This window comes from Pteropus alecto, unplaced genomic scaffold (genome assembly GCF_000325575.1).
Source record: "Pteropus alecto unplaced genomic scaffold, ASM32557v1 scaffold131, whole genome shotgun sequence".
Lineage (NCBI taxonomy): Eukaryota > Metazoa > Chordata > Mammalia > Chiroptera > Pteropodidae > Pteropus > Pteropus alecto.
The window spans coordinates 19185298-19202914 of NW_006434709.1; the positions used below are offsets into that span (position 1 = coordinate 19185298).

The 17617-nt window shown below is 51.9% G+C and overlaps 1 protein-coding gene across 3 annotated transcripts in view; it reads right to left on the bottom strand.

Annotated features, from left to right (window-relative positions):
• TTC7A (tetratricopeptide repeat domain 7A) overlaps nt 1-17617 on the bottom strand; it is a 111666-nt gene that overhangs the window by 47285 nt on the left and 46764 nt on the right. For all 3 annotated transcript variants that reach the window (XM_025045222.1, XM_006909621.3, XM_025045221.1), the window contains exons 9-11: nt 11414-11551; nt 9785-9868; nt 5728-5832 (exon numbers count right to left, since the gene is read on the bottom strand). In XM_025045222.1, the coding sequence (XP_024900990.1) occupies nt 5728-5832; nt 9785-9868; nt 11414-11551 (327 nt within the window). The remainder of the gene's footprint in view (nt 1-5727; nt 5833-9784; nt 9869-11413; nt 11552-17617) is intronic.

A 17617-nucleotide genomic window follows, 5' to 3' on the forward strand; every position in this document is an offset into this window, starting at 1 on the left:
TTGGCCCAGCAAGACTCAAGAAGGCTGCGGGGGCCTGAAGTGAGAGCCAGGTTGAGAGAAAAGCACAGGAGGACAAGCCCACTGACACCGGCCCTGATCCTGGCTTGGCGCCTGATCACCCTAGGGGTCTATATAGATTTTGTACCCCAAAGGTCCTCATCTGTAAAATAGGGAGTTGCATCCCCCACTCCAACTGCTCCTCCCGGAAAATCTCCACTGAAGATTCTGCAGCACCAGACTCTGTGCTGGGCCCAGCTGGGGATGCCCAGTGACAAGGGGCAGGATGCCTGATGAGCTCATGGAATCCTGTGAACCGACACAAAGGAGGGCGAGACCCTGGAGAAGAAGGTGGCTCTTAATTAAGGCTCTACTGTGTGGGGTTGCCATGGGGTTTTGGGAGCTCCAAGGCGGGGCTATCATGTGGTTGGGGTTGTCCGAGGAGGCCTCGTGGCAGAGGGGGGACAGGAAGTACCACGGGAAGGGTAAGTGAGGAAACGGCACTGTTCGTCCTTCCTAACATTCCCATTGCTGACATGGCTCATCTCACACCCCGTCTTTAGACATCATTATGCCTCATTCAAAAGGAGCTGGCTTTTTTATAAACCATCAAGTGCAAGTTATAAAAAAAAAATAATCCAGAAACCTATTGCATTCCATGTGTAAACACTCTGCCCATGGCCGTGTCCTTCTACTTGGCAAACACCAAGCTTCTACCTCTGGCCACCCATTCAGAGAGGGTACTGGGAACAAGGCTCAGCGATTACTAGCAAACAGGGAAAATTACTCTCCAGTACACACGCATCATATTCTGGATTAATAGAGCGCACCATCCTTTAGCTTTAAAAAACGAAAACATACATCTTTAGCTTGACTGACTTGCCGTCAACTCTGACCCCCAGGTCAGTAGCTTTCCTTCTCCAGTGCTTGCCAGCCTTACCCACGTAGTTTAAAATGGTCTCTAAGCACGGTGTCAGCATCTGCCTCAAATCAAACTCCCAATGTACCATTTTCCTACACAGCCAACACTATTTTGATTTCTATTAATGATCAGAAACAAATTAACGTTTTACATGTGGAGTCAATGTAGTGATTATGAAGGAAAAGAAATATTATCGTCTATTAAGTATGAACAACCTCAAAATATAGATGTATTTTAAATATAAAATATGCATTTTTATAATATATATCATAAAAATATAAAAAATATATTCTATATATAGTTTCATATATATGTAAATGCGCAATTCCCCTTCATCTAAGACAAGAGTGAGATTCCTAGAGCCCCTGAGAATGTGGCTTTGCCACCTTTGTCCTGAAGTCCTATAATCCCACCCGAGTGCAGAGTCAGCTCCACACCTGTGAACAGTAGTCTTCACAGAGAGTGGGGCAGCCTAGTAGCTCAGAACACAAGCCCTGGGGCCAGACATACATAATTATTATTAGTTGTAATTTTACATCTATAATTTTCCAGAATTTTTTTAAGCTTCAGCCTGAGATGTGACAAGTGCCATCTGAGTAGATCCCTCCCCTATAAAGACATGATCTCAGTGACAAATTAAGAAGTGGCAACAAAGACTCTCCTGGAATCCCGAGAGGGGACTCGACTGCCTGCCTTGTTTCTGTCTGGACCCTGAGTCACAGAAAAGGAGTTAATTTACCCACGGGCAAGCGGGGTCTCCACAGCCCTGGGCCGTGCATTGTGCTGGGCTGGCCGGACTCTGACCCCGACCCACGGTCCAGGAACCACAAACCTGCCCTTTGTCGCAACATTCACCCCAACAACACATAATACACTCAGATATTTTCTATCTATTCTCTAATAGTCTATTCCATTTTTTAAAAATAAATAGAGTTTTATTTCATAACCCACTAATGGGTATCAACCTGCGATGTGAAAACCAAATGGGTGACTGAATAGCCCAGTGCCTGCCCGTCTACAATCATCTTCATCCCCACCTAGGACCTTGTTGGTCCTTTCCAATCTCCAGATGCTTCCTCCTGTGGCCTCCAAAGTTAACAGCTGGTGACTCTGTAGTTGTGGTCACTGCTTCTGCAAGATTCACTCAGGTCACAGCACTAGCCCTCTTTGCTCACCATTATACTTCTAGGATGAGGGGTTTTCAAAGTTCTTTTCAACTGTTCGCTACTCAGTGATACACTGCTTTTAATGCCTCCTTTACCTACAGCAATCATGTAACTTTGCCACAAACCCAAGTGGAGATCTTGGCCATCTCCCTCCCTTGCAATTCCAGAGCAAGTTAGTGCTTTCCAGGCCTTTCCCAGCCCCAAGGCCACCTGATGGAATGGGTGCTTCACAGTTGAAGGTTCTGGGGCACAAGGGAGCTTAGGGGACCCACCCCAGGTCACATGGCCAGTAAGTCGCAGAACTGAGTTTCTAATCCAGGTCTCCTGACTCTACATCTTGCTCTCTGAGCCGCCTGATTCATGGCTGCCCTCTGGGGTTCTTCATTTTTCTCCTCTCTGGCCCTTTGGGGAAAGGATGCACTGAAGGATAGCACATGTTGACCCTTTGCTTTCGCTTTCCATAAGTAAGAACGTTCCCATGGCTTTACAAGTTCCTGCATCTCTCCAGTTGTCCTAATTTGGTCCCAACAGGGATGGGCTTTGGCTACACGCTTTGCTCACACTCAGGCTGTCTTCTTCATCTTGCTGTGGGCCAAACAGGCTGTCCGCCTGGAAGCTTTACCGTCCTCCAGCTTCCTGGGAACTAGAGAAAGGTCACTTCTGAGCCTGCGGAGCTTTTTAAAAGAGCACCTCCAGTTTCTCCTTAGGCCAAGATCTGTTGTTATCTGCTCTTGAAAATGTACTCTTGTCTTCCTGGGAAAAGCAGGCACTTTTCCTAAACCCCCACAAGCTAGAGCCAGCATTCTTTCTCCCCTGCCTCATAAACACTTAATCTATCTTCCTGGCTCTCTCCACCCCTGAATCTGAAAAATGAAGGCAATAACACAAGAGCGCAACCTTTTTGACAGCCGGCTATTTTGAAGGGGGTGTCACAGGGATAGCTGCCATTTACCAGATACCTGCAAGGGACACCACTAAGCAGGAACACCACTCAGCTCTGATGTTCACAGCCACCTATAATATTGGATGTGATTGTTTCCAGGTTACAGATGAGGTGCAGAGAGGGTAAATAACTTCCCTAAAGTCACACAGCACTAAGTGGGTGGGCGGGAATTTGTACCCTATCCTCTCTGCCTCCAAAGCTTGCACTCTTTCTACCACCCCATACTGTCCCCTCAGGAAGACAGACAGGATCGCAGTCTTTTCCAAAGGGGATCATGGCCTGCTTTTCCACTTCACAACCTTTTCTCCCATGCATGACACACAGTACATATGCACACCCCCATCTCCTATCCTCCTAGAAAAGATCCCACTTTTTAAATAAACGAATGTTAAATAATTGTGTTTGGAGGAATAGTAAAAAATCGTTACATCTCCTTTTTATCCTGCCCAAATAACTGGTTGGTGACCCTGGAGAGACAGTGGCCATGCCAAAGCAGGAGGCTGCCGCACACTGCTGTAACCTAGGGGAGCCTCAGGCTCCTCTAGCTTCTCCAGCTGCTCCCACCCCGCTGCAAACCCCATGTCAACCAGCATGCGACTGTGGAGGTAGGTTCCTCTGCCCAATCCCCTCCCTACCCACTCTCACCCAGGGACAACCTTGCTTGGACCCAGACACAGCCTGGGACATCCCACACTGGCTCTGGGCATAAGGACAGTCCCCGGGGACAGCCGGTGCTCCGCCTCTAGGCAAGTGGCCATCCAGTCTGGTTTCAGCCAGCACAACTCGTTTTTCAAATGTCCTAGTTTCAGCCTCCCTTCCTGCAACATGGGCCAAATTCTCCACCCCCAGATTTCTATCCCTTGCTAGTAGGGCTTGGCTGGGCAATGGCTGGGCAATGGCTGGGCCTGCTGGAGGCCAACGTGAGCCAGAATAGCTAAGAAGGCAGGAAAAGAGGTGGTGTCAAACACCTTTCAGGATCCATGTCCTGTCACAGCACTAGCACCCCTCTGCCCGCCATGGTCAGATCCATTCTTTCTGCTCACAGCCTTGACAATAGAGTGCTGGGCTGCTCCCATCCCAGCCTCCATGGAGAACGGGCTGCCTTTGGCTATCCACAGCCTGCTCTTGGCCCAGTGGCAACCCAGGGAGCCACAGAGAACCACTGAACCAGATGCAGACCTCCCACACCCATCCCTCCCAGCCAGCTGGGATGGGTATCATTTTATAAGATATTAGCAAACACCTACTTTATGCAGGGTTGTGTAAGGGAGAGGGGCTCAGGATGTAAGAAGCTCCCCCATTTAATCAAGAAAAAGATAAGTACCATATAAGGCAGAATTCAGTGCCAAGTGATTGTGTTCATTGGCAAGTAGGATCCATCCAATTAGCGCCAGGCATTAACTCAGGGCTGGGGTTTCAAGGAGGAAGACAGACAGTTCCTGCCGTCAGGAAACACCGCTGATTACAACGTGAAGTGCTAGAAGTCCAAGGCAAGTATAAGGGGGGCTCTAGGGAGCTGTGAAGGGTGAAGTGTGTGGTCAGGAAAGGCCGCCAGGAGCACCCCACTTCCCCTGGCCCTCCAGCACAACCCACTCTAACTTGTACCCGATTTAAACTCAAGCTCAAACCAGCCCCCAAATGCAAATATGCTCAGCTGAGGTTAAACAGCTCACCCTCCTCCCGATTCAGATGACAAGTCTGCATGTTTAAGTTTCCTTTTGTGCTTTTCTATTTATGTTGTCATTGATTACTTTGCTCCTAACTCATCTGATTTCAATTTGGACTGATTTGATCCTAATTTTATTACCATGTAATCTGAATGCACATAATTACTGTAATTATGCTGCTGAGGGAAACAGCTCCTCCACGGCGGGAAGACCTAAATTTAGGGCTTCCTGGCAAGGGCGGCTGTTGGCTGGGTGGACCCACAGCTACTCGGAGCCGGCAGCCTTGGGAGTGCAGGTGCCTTGCCCTGCCCACCTCAGTGAGACAGGTATTCTGGGCTTCATCCCAGTGAAGGGCTTGAAGCCCCTCTCAGGAGCCCTGGGAACACGCAGGGGTGTGAGTTAGGGTTGATGAGCCCACCTTCTCTCCATCCTCCAAGCTCACACTACCACCCTCTGTTGCAGTGCTCTGCCTCGGTGTCTCTTCACTGCTGGCACCCACATACCACCCACATCCCAAGGGTGCCCCATCTTTAGGGTGCAAGATGCCAACAGTCTCCCTGAAAAGACTTGGGGAGCAAGAGGGTTCTCCTGTTAATCATGGGGCTGGGGAAAGCAAGCTATGATGAAAGGGCCTGCCACTGGGGTTTGAGAAGTCTGGTTCTAAGCTCATAACCACTGCCCAATCCCGCCTCTGTGGTGACCACCTTGGCCAGAAAGGAGGCCTCCGTCTCCCTGTTCCCCACTCATATACACATACTCACTCAGGGCTGGAGTCCAATGCTTTTCCATGAAACTCAGCAGTGACCCCCTCACCCCATACACACCTGGATCTTCCCTCAGACCTCTAAGCCCAGTCCAAGGCTTCCTCCCCCAGGCAGCCTCTCTGACCCATCCAGCCCTCTCCATACCTTATGTCATTTATACCACCCTCACAAAGCAAGACGAGCACACTGCCATCTCATGCCCACCTGCTACCATCCTCCCATAGGAACAGGAAGACACCAGGGCTCTCTGCCCCCGCAGCTCACTCACCCAGTGCAGGGACCCGATGCAGACCTTGGCGGCCATCAGGGGCACGGTGGGGTCTGAGGGCCGCAGCTTCACGCACTCCCGTAGCAGCGACACAGCGTAAGCTGACTGCAGAGGAAAGAGCAGGCAATACCGTCACTCTCTGGCCTTGGTCAACAGACTGGGTGCCTTATGCATACAGTGGGGGGAGTTCCCAAACTACGTCCTTGCTCTGCATCTGTTTCCTCTCAAGAGGCAGGAAGAGGGCCCAGTAGGAGGGGCCCAGGCAGTGTGGGCAGGCAAGTCCCTCCTGTGCCTCAGTTTCTTTATTTGGAGAATGGAGGCTGTGACCCTTGCCCAGAAGAGATATCACAACAGGTAAGGTGACAACAGATGGACACTCTTCCAAAGGAATTCAAATTAAACCACAGAAATTTTAGAGGTAGAAAATGGTTCTCTCAAACTTCTAAGTTCAACACTCTTGGATTAACAGATGATGGGATGAAGCCAAATCCACATGGGGACTTGGAGGCAGGGCCGGTGGTGGGGAGTGGAGTGGAAATGTAAAGGCTGACAGAGGAGAGAAGCAAAGGTGGCAGAGCCACAAAAAACCTCCAGATAGGAATCTGGGGATCCCCCAAGGCTTCAAGGACTCAGCCGCAGAGACAGGGCCAGTGTGGACCTGCTGAAGATGACCAAGTATGGATGGAGGGCCAGGAGGGGAGAGCATACGGAGCCAGGCAGGGATATTACTAATCACAAATGAGAAGAATACCAGATAACACTTGTCTAGATCTTACTATGCACCAGACATTGCAGCAAGTCAGAGGGCCAATTCTGGCCCTCTGTCTGCTTTTGTTCATAAAGTTTTATTGGAACTTGGCCACACCCATTCACGCATGTATTGTATATGACTGCTTTCACGATAAGAAGGCAGAGATTGCTTGGCTTGCAAAGTCAAAAATATCTAGTATCTGACCCTTTACAGAAAAAGTCTGCTGACCTCTATTCTAAGTGCTTTATCAATAGTAAGTCATTTGATTTTCACAACTCTCCTATGAGATAAGTGCTATGTCTCTAACCACAGACGAGGAAACGAAAATGCAGAAAAGTTAAGTAGCTTGTTCAAAGCCATGCTGTCCATAAGTGGTTGAGCTGGGGTTTGAGCAGTCTGGTTCTAAGCTCATAACCCAACCCTGCCTCTGTGGTGACTACCTTGGCCAGAGAGGAGGCCTCTGTCTCCTTGCTCCCCACCCATACACACATACTCACTCAGGGCTGGGACCTTTTGATTGAATCCAATGTTTTTCCATGAAACTCAGCAGTGACCCCCTCACCCCATACACACACCCAGCATGCAAACCCCCCATTCCAGTGTGAACCCCAGGCAGGCATAGACATGTGCCTGTAACTACAATTCCCCTATACTGGGCCCTACTGTGGGCTGAGCCATTAATTAGCTCTTGGCAACTCCGGAGGTACTGATGAGGAGATGGGGCTCTAGAAGGCTCACTGTCCATAGCATGGTGTGAGGAACTGGCAGCTGCAGAACTGGGACCCCATTTGTCTGTGTTCACTCTAAACCCACTGCCCCTTGCTGGCTACCCCTCCTTTTCCCACCAGCTAAGGAGGAGCTTTTCTCAGCCCAGATGTACCAGATTTCCTCGGGCTCTAGGCTTAGGCTTATTAGGCCAATTCCAGGTGTCTCAGCCAAGGGCCTGCTCCGTGCCCAGTACTGGGCTAGGGATAGAGGAGTTCCTGCGGGAAGGAGAAGAGGCCATGGCTCCTGGCTATCAGGAGCCCACAGAAAGGCTGGGGAGAGAAGACAAATGCCACCATCTCCCACTGCTCTCTCAGGATATGAGACTGGGCATAAGACAGTGTTAGTAGATAACAGACTCTGGTAGGCCAGAAGATTCCACGGGGTGCCCTGCATGGGCTGGAGCAAGGGATGCTGCCTAAGGGGCTTGAAGGAGCTGCCAGGCCACCCTCCTTTCCCTAGACCTTCTCCTGTGAATGCCACTCCCAGGGCACCCACCACGGCGCCTCTGGCCACACACCCCAGCAAGCCTCAGGCCTTTCCTCGGCCTCCTTCTCTGGCTGCTGACCTGTGCACCCCTGAAATACAGGGTTCTCTAACCCTGACCGTCCACATTCTACCCCCACCCAGACCACAAAACACTGCTATTTAAGGAGCCATCTGAGGACTCCACAGTCAGAGCAGCTGGCTTTTTTTTTTTTTTTCATGCTGGTTACCTAGCAACACAGCCAATGTGATTGCCGAGGAGACCAAGAAAAGGAGCGACCTAAATCATGTCATAGAACTCATCCTTTCTTCCTACAGGTTGAAGTGCATCTCTATTGGCCTGGCCTCACCTTCTGGAAGACCTTTTGGGCTTACCCTTGATCTCGGCAAAGGTGAGGTCTAGACAACCAGGCTGAATGATCTGGTTGGTGTACGGGGCTCTTGAAGGGGGTAGAAAGTGTGCTTCTAGAACAATCTCCTAGGGCACCAAATGTAGTGGTGGGTATATCCCAGGGTCTCCAGCCTGTGGGGCCTCATGTGTGAGGAATTCACCCATTGCCCTAACTCCCTGTCTGTAAGCCCATTCTTGTGTGGCCTTGCTGGTCTGTGAAGGACCTGGGCCGGGACACCAGCTCCCAGGCACATGCCAGGCTGTCTGGACCCCTCTGAGCATGGCTCTTCTCAGTAAGGAGGTAGAAGACCCTATACTTCCCAGGCTAACATGATACCTTCTTCTGAGACCAAGGGCCTTCCAGCAGCACCCCCAGAAATTAAAGCTAACTTCTACGTGTGAACATTCTTCCGAGGAGGGGTCCCCAGCTAGCTTTCCTCGGCAACTCAAATGGGTCCATGATCCACAGAAGGGTGAGAAGCACTGTGGTCCTGGGCCTCTCCTTCTGGTCCATGCTCACTGTTATAAGACTAGAGGCATTTTCTCTGTTTCTTCAAGGCAGGAAGAAGCTATCACATGCCACTGTGAGCTGTCTTCTCAGGCTCCACGTAACCTCCAGCTCCCGCTCCTCCTTTCCCTATGTCTAGCCCTATCTCTGTCCTGAACTGTCCCTCAGCCTTGGTAAGACCCTGCTGAGCAGAGCCAGGGTACCTGGTTGTGACTTCAGGGTGCTCTGGGAGGTAGCCAACATGATGGGGAGAGGGGGAGAATGTTCGGGAAGACAAAATGCCTGGTGGGGCGGGGGCTGAGAAGGTGCCCTACTTGATTCTCAGCTGTACTTCCCACCTGTCAAGCTGCAGCACCTGCTCTTCTTCCCTCTCCCTGCCAGGACCCAGCCTGTACACCCTCCATTCTTGGAGGAGGTGCTGGCAAGCCTAGAAGGGCCCTCCTCGGAGATGGCTGCGGGGCTAGAAATGGCAGGTGGCACAGATGGGTGGGGGCGGGGGGTGGCAAGGAATTCCCTCAGCCCCACAAAAGGGCCCTGGTGTTTACAGCTCTTGGAACGATCTGTGAGCTCATGCCACCTTATTTCCTGCCTTCGAAGCATCCTCAGCTCCAACAGACCCAGCACCCAGCCCCGGAAAGCTTTTCCTTTCATGTCACTGCTTAAAATAGAGACTTATGTAAGTGTGATTCTCATCTGAGGAAAAATGAGGGCTGGGTGGGTAAAGAGCAGATGTAGCCCTGAGACCCGGGATGCGGTCAGCTCCTGATTCATGACTCCATGCTCAGGGAGCAGGAAGAGAGCTACAGCCCAATGGAACAATGCTCCCCTCGCTGGAGCCCACGCCTCACACCTGTCTCATCCAGTCGTACCCATCAATTCACTTGCAGAAATGCGATGGTGCCCCAGGCATACACATATCTTCAGAAAAAAGCACCCCCTTGCATACCTGGCCCACTCATAACTCACACGTGGACCCCGGATTCACATGGGGGTCTGAGTGTGGCCCTCCCATGCCCTCACTTCCCTGGAGATGGAAATTGGCTGCCAGATGACACTTCTGAATTACTGTCCGCCACCCCCCACCTCTAGGAGGTGACCAGAGGGGAGCAGTGCTCCTGAGGGTCAGGGTGTGACCCCCAGCACTCCAGGGCCTTACCTTCCCACAAGCCACCATGGAAAGGGCCACTTGGTACCAAAGGTGAAATTCGCCAAACGCAAACTTCATGGCTCGCTCCAGGCACTGGGGAGAGGGAGACGTCAGCACTTCCCTGCTGGGGTCCTCCCACCCCCAGCCCATCCATGCCCTCCCGGGGTAATCGCTGCCAGGTCACTGCCTGCAGGAGGCTGTGGGAGGCCCGTTCTTGGTTCTCGTCAGAAAATTCCCGGGGTAACCTGTCCCCGCCACTGGCATTCTGTGACCCTGCGCAAGTCTCTCACCCTCTCTGGCTCTGGGTTCCCACATCCATAACACGTGAATGATCTCACAGGGTGATGGTGAAAAGCGAATGAAATGCGATTTGTGAAAGTGCTTTCAAAATGTCTCAGAGATACAATAAAAATAACATCTGGCATTTATTAATATTGTGCATAGCAGTGCTCTCAGCTTTCTACGTGTATTACCTCATTTATTCCTCCAACAGCCCTGTGAGGTGGGGGTCTCTACCCTTATTTCACAGATGAGGGAGCTAAGGCTTGAATGACTTGCCAGAGTCACAGGGCTGGTAAGTGGCAGAGCAGGCTGACTGCAGAGGCCATGGAGAAACAGCTGCCCCAATGTAAAGGCTCCTCTCTGCCCTGCTGTTCTCTAAGTGCACTGAGAAAATGTACTGCTCCACTGGCCTATCCAGTCCCAGGCAACCCCAAATCAGGGGCTGCGCGGTGAGATCTGATAGTCTCCCACAGAAGTTCCAGGTGCTCGAGACAGACGCCGCCAGCATGAGTCAGGTGGGTGGCGAGGGGAGGGGGTTGGGGGGAACAGGTACAGATAGCACACACTTTAAGAGCTCAAAGGCCTGGGTTCACCTGCTGGCTCAACATGCACTCCCTGCACCATCTTGGGCAAAAAGCCACCTCTCTGGGCCTCTCACTCCTTGTGGTAAACTTGCGAGAACACCACTTATCCTTCCCACATTAACAAGGGGGTCATCTCGGAAAGCACTTTGTGTGGTGCCTGGTGCGAGCAGGGGCTCAGCAGGTGTCACCGTCCCTCCTTTAAGGAGCCCTCCTAAACACTTGGAAAGAGAATCTACTGCCAAGAGGCCCACTCTTGCAGGAGACAAAGGCCTCAAAGCCACCTTGATCTCAGCTCAGACTTGAAAGCTCAAAAATGTGTGTGTGCCACGTGCACTGCGTGTAGGAGGCAGGAGAGGCACCAACTCCCTGGGCACAGCCCACTGAGCATTGTCTCAGTAGGGTCTGTCCAACAGAATGGGTGTCTGTCCACTCAGCTCAGAGCCCTGCCAGGAGAGGCAGTCACAAAACATCGCTGTCATCTTGGAGAAATCGAGGGGTGAAAATTTTCCTCTTGTGCTTCTCTTTACAATGCCATGTGTTCTTTCAAAATAAAAACAATAGCAAAACCAAATCAACCAACCAAACAAAAAAAAACCCACCCTACCAGTGTCTCTTAGCACTGAAAATGGAACAGTCCCAAGGCTGGCCTCCCAGAACTGAGCTATACCCTCTGGTGCAGACAGGGAAGGGACAGTGGAGGAAGACAATGGGTGGCTCCATCTGAATTCCTCCGTGTGCCACTCGACTCTTGGGTGGGGTGGGCCAGCTGTACCTCTGAGAGCATGACGTACTGCCCCCTCCTGCCCAGCGTGATGCTCAGGAGGTCGTAGATGGCCGCCGCATTCTGCAGGCTTACCGCCCGGTCCTCCTTCTGCTCCGGCGCCCGGCTCAGCACCACATCCCGAGCAGCCTGTGGAGAGACGTGTGAGGACAGAGAATAAGCAGGTGCTTGGCCACGCAGGACCCCTGACTCGCAGGCCAAGTGACCATCACCCTTTCACTACTGACTGAGGCCAGGCAGGTGGCCCCACTCCCAGAAACAGCCAGAGTCCTTCCCATCCTCACAAAGGACCTCTCCAAAGAGAGAAAGCCCTCTGCTCTTCGCCCAGGTTGCAGGGAGGGAGTATTTTTGAGGGCTCCAGCTCCAGGTAGTCATTGTGCTTCTACAAAAATCTCAGTTGCAAATATAGTACCATAATGGTAAACCCAATTGTTAATATTTACCACATTTGTCTGTCTCTTAATGATGATGATGATGATGATGATGATGATAATGGGTTGGTTAAGACAACATGGCCCTTTACCCCTAAACACAAGGGGACACACCCTTTCATAACCACAACAGAAATGCCAAATTCAGGGACTGTAACACTACCATCACTACCATCTGACACCAGTTCACATTCGGATTTTGCCACCTCACTAGTTGTTTACTTTTTCTCATTCCAGGATCCAATCCAGGATGACGTCTTGCACTCAGGTGCCATGTCCCTTTAGTGTCTTGCATCTGGGAGAGTCCCTCGGCCTTTCTCTGTCTCTCAAGACACTGGCATTTCTGAGGCGTTAGACCAGTTGCTTTGTGGGAGAGCTCCTTGTCTGTTTAAAACTGTCCACTCACAGAAAAAGCGCCAGAGAATATGTGGAATTGTCCAAGTCGGGTGGGTAGCCCCCCTGGTTGGCTCACGGAGGGGAGCTCTTCACTTACTCTGTGGGTCCCCTGAGTCTTTCTGATAGAACCCCCCATACCTTTTTCCTATCATTCCAGGTCTATCCTTGACTCTCTCCCACCATGGAACTTTTTGTTCCTCCCCAAGAAATCTCCCCCGCACTCAAGACCCCTGTGCTTGGCATCGAGCACTCAGGAGTTCAGTAGCTCAGCACTGCCAGGTGGCTGCTCAGAGAGGGGAGGGGACCGATTTCTTTTTATAGTTGATCTCTAGTTTCGAAGCATTATGATCAGAAAATATGGTTGGTACTGAGCCTGAAATCTCACCATCAGGGATTCTGGACCCTCAAGTTCTGTGACCTGTGGCATGCTCCACCCATCCTCCAGTATATTCAACCCTAGGGATAGTACTCAGGCTTGGGAGTAGCTGAATAGGAGTTATGGGGGTCTCTGAGCAAGGACCAGGCTTGGGATGCTCTGGGGCCCCTGCTTCCTCCCCCCAACATCCCCCATACACTTTGAGGATGGCCTGAGCTGAAGCAAAGCTGGATTCTACCCAGATGCTCCTGCTGGCTGCTCCCAGCATCCTCCGCTCTTATCTCTTCTCCCTCTGCCCAAGGGGTCTCTCTTCCTAGCATACCCCTGCCTCTGCAGAAGGGTTAGAAGCCCCTCCATGTGTTGGGACTCACCCTCCTCTCCTTCCCAACACAGGACCTCAGAACCAAGGACTTCGCCTTCCTGACAGAGTAAAAGAAACTGCTGGCTCTTAAAACCCAGATCACACTGGTCAGATCTAGACAATCTTTCCTGTCCACAGATGTGCCTCATATCCTCCCTCTGGCCAGGACTACTACCTGCTTCTCCAGGTCTGGGGCTGAGGCTCCCAAATGGCTGCAGAACCAGAAGCCCAACAACCTTTGGACTGTGGGCTCCGGATGTCCTACTATGCAGGCCTGAAGTGTGTTCCCACTGAGGCTTCTGGAAGCCAAAGCGCCTATAATATCCAAAAAAGTGACTCACCCACAGGGGCATTTCAGGCAGTAAGGCAAGCCAGTGGCTGGGGATCCACAATAGGCAAGGGCTGCCCACCGCCACCATGGATATGGACCGGCCCCAGGAGAGGGTGCCGAGAGGCCAGGAGATCCCCAGAAAGGCTAAGCCCTGATGCTAGCCTGGTAAACAAGAGCCAGTCAGGAACTCCAAAGGGTTAAGGGAGAGGACTGGAGAGGGAAAGTGGCAGAGAAAGCCCCCTCCTTCCTGGTGAAATCCACCCACACAAGCACCAACAGGAAGGGAGAAGAAATTTCAAGGAGATGCCTGGCAGGAGCTATCTCACTGAGCTAAGTAGGAACACAAAACTCCAAAACTCGCTGTGCCTGGCCATGTTCCTCCCCAATCCTCCACCCCCAGCCTTCACCTCCAGCAACTCCCCAGCTCTGACCACCCAGGATGGGGTCTGGAGAGGCAGCCTCCACCAGGCAGTAATGTGGGGGGTGTGTTAGGGAATGAAAGGATGGGAGACACAGTCTCTGCCCTCAGCAGCAATACATAGGCACATACCGAGTGGAATCTGAGCTAGAATTCTGTGGGAGAGAGATCCCGATGGACAGAGGCTAGGGCAGGCAGCCTGCAGGGTGGCTTTCTTGTGGTGCAGAAAGAGAAGCCTAGTTAGGCACAGCTAGGGTCTGGGGACCTGCCCATGCAGACCAGTCTCATTCTGGGGCTGGTGAGCAGCCAGCTGTCACCATAGGCCTTAGCTCTGGTTGGCTTGTCCTTGAAGAGTAGCCTCTGCCAGGATCTCCACCCCTGACTGCCCCAGGATAAAGTCCAGCTTCCTTTCTGTGGCTGCCGCAGCAGACCCTTCACCATGTGCCCCATCTGTCCACCACACCAGCTTCTCCTCCCCCACCCCCCAGCTCCCAAGTCCTCCCCTGGCCACACAGAACTCCCTGAAGTTCCCTATCCTCACCAAAGCCTGTCTTTGTTTCTTCTGTCAACTTGTCTTTGTTCTTTCTGTCAACTGGCTCCTCACAACTCAACTCTGGTATGTGCCCCTTCAGCGCCATCCCTGACTTATCTCGCCAAGTGAGGCTGAGCCCCCCTCATCCCCCTCAACACGGGGCATACACAGCGACCCCCACACCCTCAACTGGTTCACCAGTTCCTGGGGTAGGGACATGTCTCTAGACTCCCAGTACAGGCTAGCACACAGCACTTTACTCAGTCCACGTGCGTAGAATGAGTGACATGTGAAAGGTTTCCGGGCCAGCTGTGGGAACTTCCTCCTGTCCGCCCTAGACCTTGACCTTTAAGAGAACAGCATCTCCTAAGGTGGGCCTGGTAGGAAAGGGAGGGGCGAATTTCTAGTACTGGGTGTGAATTAGGTCAGAAGAACAGGCACAGAAGAGGGGGTGGCAGCAGCATTTCCTAGGCCAGGGGACTGGGGCTCCCAACAGGGAGACAGCAGGAAAGGTACTTCTCAGGGGTCCTTCAGGACCTAGAGCCTGTGCCAAGAGGGAAGTGTGGTTCCCCAAAGGAAAGCCAAAAGCAGAAGTTTGCCCAGCGGTTGCTATGGCTTCGGGGCAGGGCTGCGGTGAAATGCTCCAGTGCTTGCTGGGCTGTGCCTAAGTAGGTAACCATGGCAACAGGGCGGGGTGGGTGAAATAGGGCAGAAAAAAGGAAGCTGTGGGGGGAGCAACAGGGTAGGAATTCACCCGCAGCTCAGGGGCCAGAGCAAGCCTCAGAGGGCAGGGCCTCAGACACTGAGGATTTCAAGTCCCTGTCCGGGTATCCCAGCTGTCCTGCTCCCTCCTCCCATGGGCTTACCATCCTCAAGCCACACAATGCCTCCCTGCTCCATAAACAGCCTGCCTTGAACTAGTTCCAGCCACTCCTTTCCTTCCACCATTTAAATGGCCTCACTAGGAAATCTTCCAGATCAAATACAGTGACAGATGTGAATGCACCTGTGACCCTTAAAGCAACACACAGTCACTAAATATTCTTCTTACCATCACAGTCCTTACTAGTCTTGGAATAATGGCAGAATATTCTCCCCTGGTTTCTCCATGCATGACCCCCAGGCCCACCCCCAAGGCCTCTGACCCCCAGGGATGCCCTGCTTTTGTTCAATTCATATATTTAATCTCAGGCAGGGCTCATGGGCTGTCCCTGCTCCTAGTCTTGAGTCCTCTGGCTGTCCTCCCAGGGGCAGCCTCCCCCAGACTAAAGGACATGCACCCCAGACCTTCTGGCAGCTCAAAAGAGGCAAAGTCAAAGTAACGTGCTCTTCCCCATTCTCCATTATCCAATGGTTCATCACAGTCACCATGATCCATGTCTGGTCTCTGCCTCAAGTACTTAGGAGGCAAATAAGGGGGCTTATAGGAAGGTCCACAAGGGAATGGCCATTTCCCCAGGAGGGCCAGCCCCGGCGAAACCTAAGGCAGGTGATCCCTGTTAAAATAGCCATCCCTTATGTGTATGCCATGCATTACCCTTTTAGGAGCTGAATTTTCATGTCCATAATCTCATCTGGCCTCACAGTGACCCCATGGAGGGGCAGAATGAAACCACTATGGCCCCTTTGCAGATGGGGAAACTGAGCCCCAGAGGGTGAACTAACTTGTGCAAGGTCCCAAGAGTCAAGGGAGGTTTCTGCTGCCCTGTTCTCCTGCTGTCTTGTGGGCCTCCTCTGCCAGCCCCAGTCTGATCCTCTGGTGGCCGCAGGGCCCCAGACAGCACTGACCTTCACTCCTGCCCAGCCCTATCTCTCCTCTTTAACTCTGTACAGAAACAGGCTGAGAGAAGGAAAGAGAACTAACCTGTGGACACTTTGTAAGTGGCATCTCATAATTTCCACGATGACCTTCTCATGTACTACTGTCCTAAGACTGAGGCCCAAGGAGGTTCCCCAAGGCATACAGATAGATGGTAAGGACCCAGATTAGAACCTAGACATTATGGCTTCACCCCCTGGCTCCTTCTGAGAGTGTCCAGTAGGCTCATCCAGGCTATCACAGGCCCGGCACGGCTCTTTGGGAGGATCAAAGCTAAACTCAAGGCTGGGCCTTCCCAACCAGGTCACAGATGCCACCTCTATGCAAGCTTCTTGGGCAATGTGGCCAGGGCCCAGCTCAGCCCTGTTCTCAGACGCAGCCTCTCCATTGGCCAAGAACCCATCCTCAGGGCCTGCTGCTGATACCCCACAGCAATCGTCCTAGAAAAGACTCTCCCGGCAGCATCTGTGCCTGACGCTTGCCCCATCTTGGGGGATGCCGTCATGTTCCGCTCGTGCTGTCGTCCCCCACTGGCAGACATAAGTACCACCGGTTCTTGAACTGCCCATCCACAGAGCTGAGAAATGACATGCTCTGTGACATGTCCCATCTGCCCAGTGACCCATGCTGGGCTCACGCCAGCCCCCGTTCTCCTGCCACGTTGGCCTCTTATGGCAGAAATCACAGCTCTTCCTGCCAGCTAGGACGAGAGGCTCTTCCTCTGTATTGAACTGAGTGTTCTGAGCTGGCAGTGTGATCAGACCCTTTACCACTACAGCCCGCAGCAGAGTGGGGCCCCGTGTGACAGCAAACCAGGAGCCAAGAGCTGGAACAATCTGTGCTCGTCTGCCGAGTCCCACATGGAATCAAGCCCAGGAAGCATTTAAAAAAAAAAAACAAAAAAAAAAACCCCAAATGGTATCCTCAAGCCAATTTTTCTCCCAAACAGATCTGAACCTAAATGTTTTCTAAAATGACTGAGTCAGAATTAAGTATTTATCACGACAAAACAGACACGTGTTCAACGCCTACAACGTACCAGGCATCATGTTCACTTTCTTAATCTGCCCAAACCCCTGCAAGAGAGGCCCTAATAACCCCATTTCATAGATGCAAAAATGGAGGGTCAGGAAGGTAGGAAACTTGCTCAGGCCGCACAGGTTGTAAATGGCAAATTCAAGACTCAAATTGCCGAGGCCTGACATTGGCCACGGCACAAAGTTAGAGTTAACCTGCGGGCCCCAGTCTCCAGAGGCTTCCCCCTGACCCCGCCATCACTCACTACCAGGCCTTTCTGCCCTTTCGGTTCACAAGAGCCTGACGCCAGCGGCAACTTCTCCAACAGCTGAATGAACGGGGACCTGAAGATTCAGTTTGCTGTCGCACATACTTTTATGCCCTAGATCAGTACTTTTTTTCCCCCTAGATCAGTATTTTAGAAATGGCTAAGATTCCCATATCTCCTGGTTCCCCAACTGTTTGAGAAAATCAAGCTGGTTTTAATACATGGGTCTTTCAAAAACTAAAATAC